The sequence below is a fragment of the Stegostoma tigrinum genome, chromosome 21 (genome assembly GCF_030684315.1).
Source record: "Stegostoma tigrinum isolate sSteTig4 chromosome 21, sSteTig4.hap1, whole genome shotgun sequence".
Taxonomy (NCBI): domain Eukaryota; kingdom Metazoa; phylum Chordata; class Chondrichthyes; order Orectolobiformes; family Stegostomatidae; genus Stegostoma; species Stegostoma tigrinum.
This window is the reverse complement of record NC_081374.1, coordinates 17,067,250-17,079,889: the sequence shown is the minus strand read 5'-3', so window position 1 is coordinate 17,079,889 and position 12,640 is coordinate 17,067,250. Positions and strand designations below refer to the sequence as shown.

General features: G+C 40.3%; 1 protein-coding gene across 3 annotated transcripts in view; it reads right to left on the bottom strand.

The window, feature by feature from the left end:
* Positions 1-7,459: 7,459 nt before the first annotated feature.
* LOC125462938 (acidic mammalian chitinase-like) overlaps positions 7,460-12,640 on the bottom strand; it is a 52,870-nt gene continuing 47,689 nt past the window's right edge. For 2 of the 3 annotated variants that reach the window (XM_048553455.2, XM_048553456.1), the window contains one exon: positions 7,460-8,297. In XM_048553455.2, coding sequence (XP_048409412.1) covers positions 7,930-8,297 — 368 coding nt within the window. In that variant the 3' untranslated portion in view covers positions 7,460-7,929. The remainder of the gene's footprint in view (positions 8,298-12,640) is intronic. The other variant, XM_048553457.2, reaches the window with a different exon arrangement.

Here is a 12,640-nt window from a genome sequence, read left to right as displayed (position 1 = left end):
ATAGATAAACTTCTATGATAGAGAGTGGTGTAAACATTTGGAATGATTTTCCACATAGTTTAGTGAAGCTAATGATATTGGGGGAATACCTTGGTACTGTTGGGTGCCACTTGTATTAACTGGAATACTACAGAGATCAATTCATTTGAGTTAAATAGTCTTTTCTTCTCCTTGAGCTTTCTTTGTACTCTTGCTCTCAAACACTACTCCTTGATAATGGGTAACCAATTATTCTCTCCCTCACATTTCTGAATGTAAACTCATTGTACTTTAATTTATCCAATGGGCACTTATGTTTAGATGAAACAAATTCTCATGTGTTCCAATTCCACCATTCATTTCTCATCCAATATTCTTCCCTTCTCTTTTTCCTGCCTGTAGTCATGCAGCATGGAAACAGACCCTTTGGTCCACCAGTCCAGGCTGATCATGTTCCTAAACTAAACGAGTCCTGCTTGCTTGTGCTTGGACCAAGTTCCTTCAAACCTTTCCTATTCATGTACTTACCCAAAGTTCTCTTAAATGCTGTAACTATACTTACATCCATCACTTTTTCTGTCAGTTTGTTCCACACATGAACCACTCGCTGTATAAAAAAAAGTTGCCCCTCAAGTCCTTTCTAAAATCTTTCTCCTCTCTTCTTAAAAATATACCCTCTAGTTTTGAACACCCCCATCCTGGGGAAAAGACCTTTTCTAGTCACCTTATCTGTGCCCCTCATGATTTATAAACTTCTATAAGGTCACTCCTAGTCCTCCTACACACCAGTGGAAAAAGTCTCAGCCTATCCAGATTATTTTTATAACTCCATTCCCGCCACATCCTGATTAATCTTTTCTGAATCCTATCCAATTTAATAATATCCTTCCTATAATAGGGAGTCCAGAACTGCACAAAGTACTCCAAGTAAACCTCACCAACATTGTGTACAACCTCAATATGACATTGCAAATTCTTTATTTAAAGGTCTGAGCAATGAGGACAAGTGTGCTCAACGCCTTCTTAAACACCCTGTCTCCCTGTGATGCAAATTTCAAAGAATTATGTACCTGAACCCTTAGGTCTTTCTGTTTTACATCACCACCTGGGTCTCAATCATTAATTGTATAAGTCCTACACTTGTTTATTTTACCAAAGTGCAATACCTCACATTTATCCAGTTTAAACTTAATCTGCCATTTCTCAACCCATTAAACCAATTGATCAAGATCTCTTTATAATATTAGACAACCTTCACTATCCACAATGCCATCAATTTTGATGTCTTGAACTAACTTCCTAACTGTGCCTCCCATATTCTCATCCATTTTGCTCATATAAATGTATATAAATACCTGTACTGATCCCTGTGGAACACTGCTGGTCACAGGACTCCGGTCTGAAAAACAACCTTCGTCCACCACCTGCTGTCTCCTACCATCAAACCAATTTTGTATCCAGTTGGCAAGCCTTCCAGAACCTCGTGTGATCTAACTTTACTACTTAGTGTACCATGTGGATCATTGTCAAAGGTTTTACTAAAGTCCATGTACACAATGTCTACCATTCTGCCCTCGTCAATCTTTTTGCATACTGCTTCAAACAACTCAATCAAGTCGATGATACGTGATTGCCATTGCACAAAGCCACGCTGACTATCTCTAATCAGCCATTGACTCTCCAAATGCATGTAAATCCTATCTTTCAGAATCACCTCCAACAACATAACCACCACCGATGTTGAGCTCACAGTCTATTTTTCTCATGCTTCTCCTTCCTGATTTTTATTACATAGTCAACTTGCACATCTCCAAAACCTCACCAGTGGTTATAGATGGTAGATATTTTTCTGCTATGGGCCTCACAATTTCTTCCCGAATATCCCCAAACATGTTCTGGGATACACTTGATCAGGTGCCGGAGATTTATCCACCTTTATGTTTTCTAAGACATCTAGCACTTTGTCCTCTATAATGTGAACTGTTTTCAATACATCAATATTTATTTCCCCGAGCTCTCTAACTTCCATTTCTTTTCCTGCAGTAAAAACTGATGCTAAGCATTCGTTTAGGATCCTTCCCATCACCTGCGGTTCAACACTTAGACAATGTTGTTGACCTTTAGTGGACTGTACTTGCTCTCCAGTTGCTTGTTTGCTCTTAATGTACATGTAGAATATCTTTGGATTAACCTTATCCACCAAGGCTATTGCATATCCCCTCTTTGCCTTCCTGACTTCTCTTTCAAGAAAGTCTCTACAGTCTTTATAGTTTTAGATTCCCTAGTGTGGAAACAGGCCCTTCGGCCCAACAAGTCCACACCGCCCGTTGCAGCATCCCACCCAGACCCATCCCCCTATAACCCACACGCCCATGAACACTATGGGCAATTTAGCATGGCCAATCTACCTAACCCGCACATCTTTTGACTGTGGGAGGAAACCGGAGCACCCGGAGGAAACCCACACAGACACGGGAAGAATGTGCAAACTCCACACAGACAGTTACCTGAGGCTGGAATCGAACCTGGGTCCCTGGCGCTGTGAGGCTGCAGTGCTAACCACTGAGCCACCATGCCACCCACAAAGAGATTTCAAGGAGTTTTCAAGAGATTAATTTGATCCCAGTTGTATGTATCACTCTAACAGGGACATAATACTTCTGAACTCTTGTTATCACACTTTTGAAAGCCTCCCACTTGTCAGTTGTACCCTTTAACTGTAAACAGTCTACTCCAATTGACTTTTGTAAGTTCTTGTCTCATACCATTAATATTTGCCTTACACCAATTAAGAACTTTAAGGAAGGTTTATCCTTTTAAAACTATTTGAACCTTGACCACTTGTCCAGCTGGGCCTATATTCTCCAGAGTTTAGAATGTGAAGTGATCTCTAAAAAATATAACATTCTGCAAAGGGTAGATGCTACAAAGTTGATTCCACTATCTGGAGAATCTCAAACATGGACACACAGTCTCATGATAATGGGTTGATCATTTTTGGACTGAGATATGGAGAAAACTCTTCTCTCAATGAGTTGTGAATCTTTGGAATTCTCTACCCCAGAGCATTGTGGGTGCTTCATCATTGAATACACTTAATATTAAGATGTGCTGTCTCCCAGATAAATAAGGGATCCAGGGAAGCAGGTGATAAAGTGGAGTTATAGCCCATGATCATGTTTTGTGGCAGAGCAGCTGAGCAGGCTAACTGGCCTACTCTCACTCCTATTTCTTATGTTCTTACCATGGAAAGTCATAGGGGACCCTGCTTAAGCTTGTTAAAGGGCCAGTTGAGACAGTTTTATTCTAAAATGCCCCTCATTTCTGGTTCAGCATATAAAGGCAATGTCTAATCAGACTTATGAAATATGTAAAAGGGGAATTGAAATAAACAAAATTTAATGTACGAAGCTTAGACAAGTGTATCAGATGTTGCAGAGACTGGAATCAATTCTGGGATGTTCCTTTTACTTAATCTGTTGCATTTAATTTGTTGACCTTTGGTCCCTACCTCCCAGTCTTAGTGTCAGGATAAAGATGGGGGCCAGCTACTTGGAAATGCCAGTAACAGAACCCTTAGGGTGATCCTGAAAGAGGCAGACAATTAAGAAACTGTCTCCATGAGCACCATCTAATTATGAAGGACAGGTTAGGGTTAGAGTTCTCCAGAGCTGGGCAATCAATCGGCATGCCTGAGGCTCTGGGTACCGGGAGAGGTATGAGGCCAGAAAAATGAGAGTGTGTCTTCTGAAGACTTTCGAAAGTTAACAGTCCACAGTTGCCAGGTTATCATTGTGAAAAGACCCACCAGTTGTCCTGTAGCTCCTGAGATTATTCTCTAGCAATCATGGCTGCAGGCATGGCGGAATATTTAATGAGCTAGTCATCTAGTATGATTCAGCACACCCCCTCCCCCCACTCCAGTCCTGCAACTACCTTGTAGCAGGCTCTATGAAAGGGAAACAAAAACATAGTTGTCTGTAATTACCCTTGAGAAGTTAGTGATAAGCTATTTCAAGCATAGTTGAACCATTATACGAGGATATGGGCTAAATTGCCTTTAGTGTTCAGGGATGTTCAGACTAGGTGGAATGGCCATGGGAAATGCAGGGTTACAGGAATGGGATAGGAGGGTGGATCTGAGTGCGCTGTTCTTTGGGAGGGCGTGCATATGTGGAAACAATGGGCCAAATGGTCTCCTCTCACATGGTAGGGCTTCTATAATTTTAACCACTGCAGCTCTCACTTAGATTTTAATGGCCAGGTGGGGTGTCAGTTAAGCACATTAAATCAGCTAAGCCACTCTGTTGCCAGTCAGAAGGGTATCCTGTTTTTTTCGCTGCGTTCCAACACAAGAGTTAAAATTGAGCCTTATCAAATCTTGAAGTCAGTGATCCTTCCCCCACCTGGCAGTTGCACATGTGGGGCACTGTCCTGACCCTTTCCAGTCCTCCACATGCCATGGTATTCTTGACTTGCCGATCCCTTCTCTGCCAAGCATTCAAACATAGAGATCGTTGGCACTTTATGACACAGAGAAGGCCATTTGGCCCATTATATCAGTGCCAGCCTAACCCCACTTTCTTCTGTATTCTTGCAGTGCATAGCATTTCAAATAGACTCCTATGCATGTTTTAAGCACAGTGGGCGATTCTGCCTCTATTCCCTTATCAGGCAGTTAGTTCCAGTTCTCTACCACATCTGGTGAAATAAAGTTTCTTCAACTCCCTGTAATTAACAACCCCCTATCTTGACTTCTCATAATTTTATGCACCTTAATTAAGTCACCAGCCTGCTTCCTCTTTGGCAAGGAAATTGATCCATCTTTCCAATATTTCCTCAAGGCTAAAGTTCTCTATTCCTGAAAATATTTTTGTAAATATCCCCTGCAGCATCTCCAGCACAAACATATATCACTCGCATTGTGACCAGGCAGCCAGAACTGTTCACAATGCCCAAGTTGCTGCTAACTAGCTATAGAACCATGATATAGCACAGAAGGCAGTCATTTGCCCTATCTCATCGCTGCTGATCCAAAGACTCCTAGATTCCCTTTCTATCCCATCTTCCTGTGCATGGCCCATGGCCCTGCAGCTTATAGAACCTAAGGTACTTTCTTGAAAGAGCTAAGGATCTCCGACGCCAACAGCAACTCAGGCAGTGAATTCCAGACACACACCACCCCATGTGTAATAAAAACGTTTTAACTCACATCCCCTCGAATCCTTCTGCCGCTTAGTTTTGGGTATAGTTCAAGCATAACCTCTGTGCTTATAGTCTGTGCACCAACTAATGAAGAGAAGCATGTCATATACGAATGCACTCAAACAGTTTCTTGATATGGCCCCATTTTAATGCCTTAGGTTTGGTATTGACCAGAGTGAAATTTTGGTAGTACGATGACTGTAGAGTGCAAATGAGTTAAGTTGAAGGGAGAGATGTGACTTCATTTCTGTTGGGTTGGTGGGGGGGTGGGGGGGCTGCAATCCTTCACTTCCTGGGGTGGTGGACCATGACATTTTACTTTTAGACAGGACAGAGCAAGATGGTAAATGTGTGGAGTCACTGGAGTTGACTGTCAGAGGACCTGGTGAAAATACAGGCTTTTACACAAGTACTGTGTAATACCACAACTTTTCATGGAGTGTTTTCACAACAGCCTCAGGAGGTAGGCAATAAGCCACAGCCATCAACAGTCAAAAACACCATAATTACACGGGCCTTGCAACTTACAGAAATCAGTCCAAACTCCACGGTAGCCGTTGCTGCTCTGGATCTCCTGACCTCAAGATCTTCTCTCCGAGGACTGCAAACAAACTTTTAGAATGCCCTACCAGGAATGTTTCTCATCAACTTATCAATCCAACCTCTTCATGCAGGCATGAGGTCTCTCTGTTCGTGCACACTACTTAGAATGTCCAATTTATTGGGCATTCCCTTGTCTTGTCATACTCTCAAAATGCTTTCTCCAGATTAATTCTATGTTGCACTTTTCTGCCCAACCAACCAGACCACTTAATTTGTAGTCCAGTGCTTTCATCCTCACTGTCGACCATACAGCCTGGTTTTGTATCACCTTAAAACCTTTGTGTCCTATCCTCCACATTTTCAATGTATTTATTATCTAAACTATAAAAAGCAAGCCACTAAATGCTGAGTGCTAAGCAAGGCCACTGTTTACAGCTATTCAGTTGCACAGTATCTACCAATGAATACCCCTTTCTTCATATAATTAAGTTAATTATGGATCAAATTTGCCACTTTCCCTCTTATCCCTAAGGCTTTTACTTTTCTGTTCAGTTTAGGTAAACTGAATTCACTGCAGTGTCTTCTTCACACCTGATTACTTGCTTTACAAAAATTTCAACTATTAGTCAGATATGATTCCCCTTAACAATTCTAGGCTGACTTACCTTAATTAATCTTTACTTTCTAAAGGAATGCTTATACCATCTCCCAAATTCTGTCTGAGAGTATAAAATTGATTTATTGTGATTCTGCAAATGGGCAACATTTGTTAGATAATCCTGACTGTGCCAAGAATTAAACTGACAATGAATTTAAGATTGTCAGTAGGGTTCAGCGTATGGCAGACTTGAATGTACTGAAGTTGCACACATTTACATATGGTCATTCTTTTTTGCAGACAGAAAAGGCATGTCGTCACACTGCACCTCTTTCGAAGCTTGGCAGCTGATGTCAGTCATCATCTAACTGGCACATTCTCTTTGGCAATGCCTCTACCAATCATAGTCCACTTGCAAAATAAGTCAGTGCTCTGTTCTTGTACTGTTTAAAATTGTTGCTTTCTTTTACTTTGATATACTTGCAAATTACTTGATAGTTTCAAAGCTTTAACCAGTTGTCTTTTTAATCTGCAAAATTTCATAAATTGACTCCAATAATTTACCCACAACTGAAATTATTTTAATTGATCAAGTCACCATCATGAGCACTCCCAAGCACTCCCAAGTCACCACCTTTTTCTTTCCTGACTGTTGTTCAGCGTTCATCAGTGTCAGCGCAGTTTGGATCTCTCCAAAGACTCATGATTTCAAAATTGTGGCCTGTACCCTTGGCTGTATTTGTCCCATTGCACATGTTCTGCAAACCATCATTGAAACCTGCTGCATTGTACATAATTCGGTATGATACAAGGGGAAGGAGAAAAAGACAGGAAAGAATAGCAGAAATGGAAAGAGAGGGAGACTGAGAGGAAAAAAGAATACAATCTGAACGAGAAGAAAAGGAGATAACACAAGAGACAAATGTGAGATAACAAGGTGTAGAGCTGGATGAACACAGCAGGCCAAATGGCATCAGAGGAGCAGGAAAGCTGACATTTCCGATCTGGACCCTTCTTCAGAAACTGTGGGAGTGGGTTTATCATTGAAAGTGTGACAGATGATCCACCAGTTAATGTTTTTTTTAAAAAGCTGCTGAACAGAAATTCTCACCACAGTTTGCAGTAAGTCTTGGTTTTATTTCTTACAGTGAAGAATTTTAAATTCAACATTCACTAGGTCAAATTTGAGTTTAAATTTACGTAATTCCTCAGCCAGAGATTGAATTGTAAAAAAAATCTAAAGTATTGAGCCTGTGATAGAAGCCAAAGTCCTGTGAGCTCGATGGTAAATATTTAGTTAAATTAGGACACAATAAAACAAGATTGAAATTAACGACTGGTCAATCTGATACCCTGGTATATTAGGAAAAACAAAATGAAGGCAATACATTGAGATTCATACTGTAGCTGTAACTAATTGACATGTTTTATGCACTAGATTCTCATTTGGCTGAAGTACTAATAATGAGGAAGGTGGCAAGAGGTGGAAATAGAAATTAAATTTGAAAATAATTTGTTATGTGGTTGGGTATTGATTAACAGAGATTTTTAAAGACTCCTTCATCTTCTGTAAATTATCTATAACCTTGCCTATTGGTTATGGGCTAGTTGCAGCATTTACAACCTTTATGAAACACCAGTCCTTTGGCACAGTCCCTCCAGAAGACCTGGTGCCCAGCACAGATATAGAATTTTGAAGCATTGTTTTCATCAGGGTAGAAACCATCATTCTTGTTGAAACAATACGTTGGGTCTTCATATGTCTGAAGTCGAGGCCATGTACAACACTTGCATTCTTGATCAAAGACCTGGTTTTCAGCACAGCGTTCATGCACAGCTATCTTAGCACAACGGTAGAATTTGTTTACATCTGATGGGTCAGGGTAAATACCAATTTCTTTGTTGGCACACCATCCCTGGTCAATATCCGTAGCTACTCTATGACTGGTGCCTGTGTTTGATTTTCCACAGCCTGGAATAGAAAAACATGATAACATTCAGATTTACTAAAAACAAGGGAATTTGAATTTGAATGATGTATTGTCACTTGCCTTTTGCAGCGAATAATACAGTAAGATAGAAGCTTCAATTGTCACCACACCCCACGCCATTTTGTATAGTTTAAGAATAAAAAGAGTGAAAAGATAAAATAAATTAAATAAGAATTATACTTCTGTGGCTGTGAGATGGATCGCTGCAGCTTGGCATCAGACAGAAGGGAAAAGATAATTTGGTGAACTCTTAATTAGTTGATTTCTCCACTTGTGCTCTTGAACATTTGCAGAATGTACTTCTTTCATGGATTCTGCTTTGTAAAATTTTACAAGAACCTGCAACTGTTACCAGTGGTTGAGTAAAACTTTAAGAGGCTCCAGTTTAGGGTTTAGGAAATGCAGCCTACTAATTCTACTGATAGCTGTTAATGATTATCATTATAATCACTATCCTATATTTAGGGAGAAAATAAAAAGAAGTTAAAAAACAATGGCTGCAATGGTTTACATTGTCTGTTTCACAGAACCATTGAACTTATAATCAGTTGGAAGTTTTATCTGAAAGCTAGGCAAACATCTTGAAATTAGATCATGTCCAAATCTGAAATATATTTGCAGTAATATTTATGCAACAAGAAATACTGTAGTAAATTACAATCCAGCATATTTTGATAACCTATTTAAATTTAGCACACAATAATACCCCACAAATTGCAGTGAGATTAACAGCCAATTAATATGGTGCAAGAAGTAAAATAATTTATTTTTATCATAACAAACCTGCCTGAGATACCCCTGATAACAGAAAAAGTTGAATTATTATGATCAAGAGCATGCATGTTTTAAAACAGCAGTCTGATGAAACCAAAAAATAAAGTTGCCTGCCCAAGCCAGCCTTACTATTCATGACATGTATCTAGAAGTGCTGGAAGTGAGGAAGCTCAACTATTTACCTCAACTGTGTTGCTCAAGCATTGCTATTTCAAATGTAAATATGCTAACTGGACAGTGCTGCAATTGCGACAGGAGGAATGTATTGATAATGAAGGTCCACCTTTTTTTCCTCCTTTATTCATTCCTGTGAAATGGCTAGGCAACATTTATTGCCCATCCTAATTGCCCAGATGCAGTTCAGAGTCAACCACATTGCTGTGGATCTGGAGTCATATGTAGGTCAGACCAGGTAAGGATGGCAGAGATAATGGGAACTGCAGGTGCTGGAGAATCCAAGATAACAACACGTGGAGCTGGATGAACACAGCAGGCCAAGCAGCATCTTAGGAGTAGGGTCATGGCCCGAAACATCAGCTTTTTGTGCTCCTAAGATGGTGCTTGGCCTGCTGCGTTCATCCAGCTCCACAAGTTGTTATCTCAGGTAGGGATGGCAGTTTCTTTCCCTAAAGGGCAGCAGTAAACCAGATAGGTTTTTCCAACAGTCAACAATGGATTCATGGTCATCATTAGATTCTTAATTCCAGAGTTTTTATTGGATTCAAATTCCAACATCTGTCATGGTGGGATTTGAACCCAGGTCCGCATGTAATCTGGGTCTCTGGATTAACTGTCCAGGCGATAATACCACTAGGTGTCACCTCCTCCACTCTGCGATAACAAGGTGTAGAGTTGGATGAACACAGTAGGCCAAGCAGCATCAGAGGAGCTGGAAAGCTGATGTTTCGGGCCTAGATCTTTCTTCAGGAAAAGATCCGGACAATTTTTTGAAGAAGGGTCTAGGCCCGAAACATCAACTTTCCTGCTCCTCTGATGCTGCTTCGCCTGCTGTGTTCATTCAGCTTCACACCTTGTTATCGCAGAGTAGAGGAGGTGACGTCTAGTGGTATTATCCTACCGGGGAGGGAGCTCTGTTGGATCTGGTCATAGGTCAAGTGGAGAATGTGGGATTGCATTTGGGAAATAATGAGCATAATATAAAAAGGTTCAATGTTAAGTTGGAAAATGATAAAAAATCAGTCAATGCTTAAGATCACAGATTAGAAAAGGGCAGATTTTAGAAGTTTAAAGTCAAATTGGAGTATGCTAGGTGGAAACGCATTTTGGTGGGTAAAAAGATGGATTGGTTAGCAAAGTAGAAATGTTTGGGATTGATGGGTCCTTGGCAGCTTGGATTAGAAGTTGGATGAAAGATGGGAAACAGAAGGTATTTCTCAAATTCGAGGCAAGTTGAAAGTTGTATTTCCCAGGGGTCACTGTTGGGACCCTTACTTTTTCTGATTTACATGAATGATTTGGGAATGGGCAATGAGGGCAAAATCTCTAAATTTGCAGAGGATACAAGCAAGCGCAAGTAGTGAATTGTGAGGATGATGCTGAGTGACTTCAGAGGGACACTGACAAATTGGCCAAGTAGGCAGACACCTGGCAGATGAATTTCAATGCAGGGGATTGTGAGATAATGCCTTTCGGCAGGAAAAAACAACATGGAGAGACCATACAGGGATGTTCAAGTGTGTAATTTTCTGAAGGTGGCCAGGAAAGTTGTAACAACTATTTAGAGGGCTTGTAGAATTCTTGGGTTCATAAATAAAGGCATAGAGTATAAAAGCAAGGAAATTAAGGCACACCTCTACAAATCATTGGTCAGACCACATTTGGAGTAATGCATTCAGTTCTGGGCACCTAATTTAAGGAAGGATACTAAAGCCCTGAGGGGAGTGCAAAGAAGATTCACTAGAATTATACCAGGAATGAGGCATTTTAGATACAAGGAAAGATTAGAGAAATTGGGCTTATTCTCCTTGGAGCAAGGACGGTTAAGAATTTTAGAATTAGATCTGATTCTCACATACTCAATTATAGGAATACATGAGTACAGTGAAAAGTGCATAAAGTCACCATTCTCTGGTACTATCTTGGCTAAAAAATTTACAAAAAAAAACACAGCAAAAATAAAGGAAAGCCCAAAGGTGAGAAAAACATCCCGATCTTAAGGTCCAAGTTTTATCTCCATAAAGGTGTTTAGATCCACCGATGCAGGCACCCAGGCCTAGCCTCGGCCTGAAGTCTCAGTCAGCCTGCATCAGTTGCCAGATGGAGCCACATCCTTGACAAGATGAAAAAAGATTATCTGTTTCCAACAGTTGGATGTCAGTAACTGGGTGTCATAATTTCAAAATTGTCAGCAAAAAAGCTAGGAATGAGATGAGGAGAAAACGTGTTTACTCAGAGAGTCCTTAGGATTTGGAATGTGTTGCCTGGGAGAGTGGTGGAGGTGGATTCCATAGAAGGTTTCAAAACAGAGCTGGATATACATTTGTAAGTGATGAATTTAGAGGCCTACAGAGAATGAGACTAGATCAGTAGCTCTTTTGGGAGCCAGTACTGACACAATGGGCCGAATGGTCTCCCTCTCTACCATAAAATTCTATAATTATATGTTTAAGAAATATTTAGATGAGCACTTCAAACACCACAGCACACAAGATAATGGGCCAAGTGCTAGAAAATGGGATTTGAACAGATAAATACTTTAGAATAGAATAGAATAGAACAGCAATTTATTGTCACTTGTACTTACGAAAATACAATGAGATATGTATAAATGATCATGCCACTTTAATTATAGAAACGGTATAAATAATTGAGACAAAGTTAAGATAAAGTTCATCTTTTGTTCCCTCTGTGGCTTGATTACTGGTGTGGACACGATGGGCCAAAGGATCTTTTTCTTTGCTGAAAGATAAAATTAGTCTATGATTGCACACAGGAGGATCCAAGAGATCAACTCTTGGAGGTCTCAGGACAATCTGCAATGTTGGCAATCTTGCTCCTAGCTGCCCTCACTTAAAAAAAATACAGCCCATTTTGCCAGCATTGGGATCCAGAGGAGACCTTCAGAAGTGTGGTTTTTAAATTGGCCTATGCTCAATCCTAAATCCACTAGTCCAGATCCACATCTAATCTCACCCAACAGTGGCACAGGACCATTAAAAGGAAGTTATTTGCCTCATATTGGCTGGGGCCTCCATTAACTGGTGGCATTATTGATGGAGGTCTCCAAGCAAGGCAACTTGACCAGTCAAAGTAGTCCTCTCTGGAGAAAGGGTCGTCTTTGTCAGAAACAGGCCTCTTGGTGAGAGGGAGAGACGACCAATGGATTTCTTAATCCAATGTGAAATATTCTTAAATCAATGCAAATTTGTTTTCCTAGTGTGATGCAATATAATTATCGTTTAATTTTGAGTTTGGTTTTAGAACTAGTGGCACATGGTTTTGGTCATGTGTATATTATAGGGTTTAATGATTAATGTGTCCATATTTTTGGAGCCATTTTTTTTCTTTAAACCAGTGAGAAAGAGGAAGT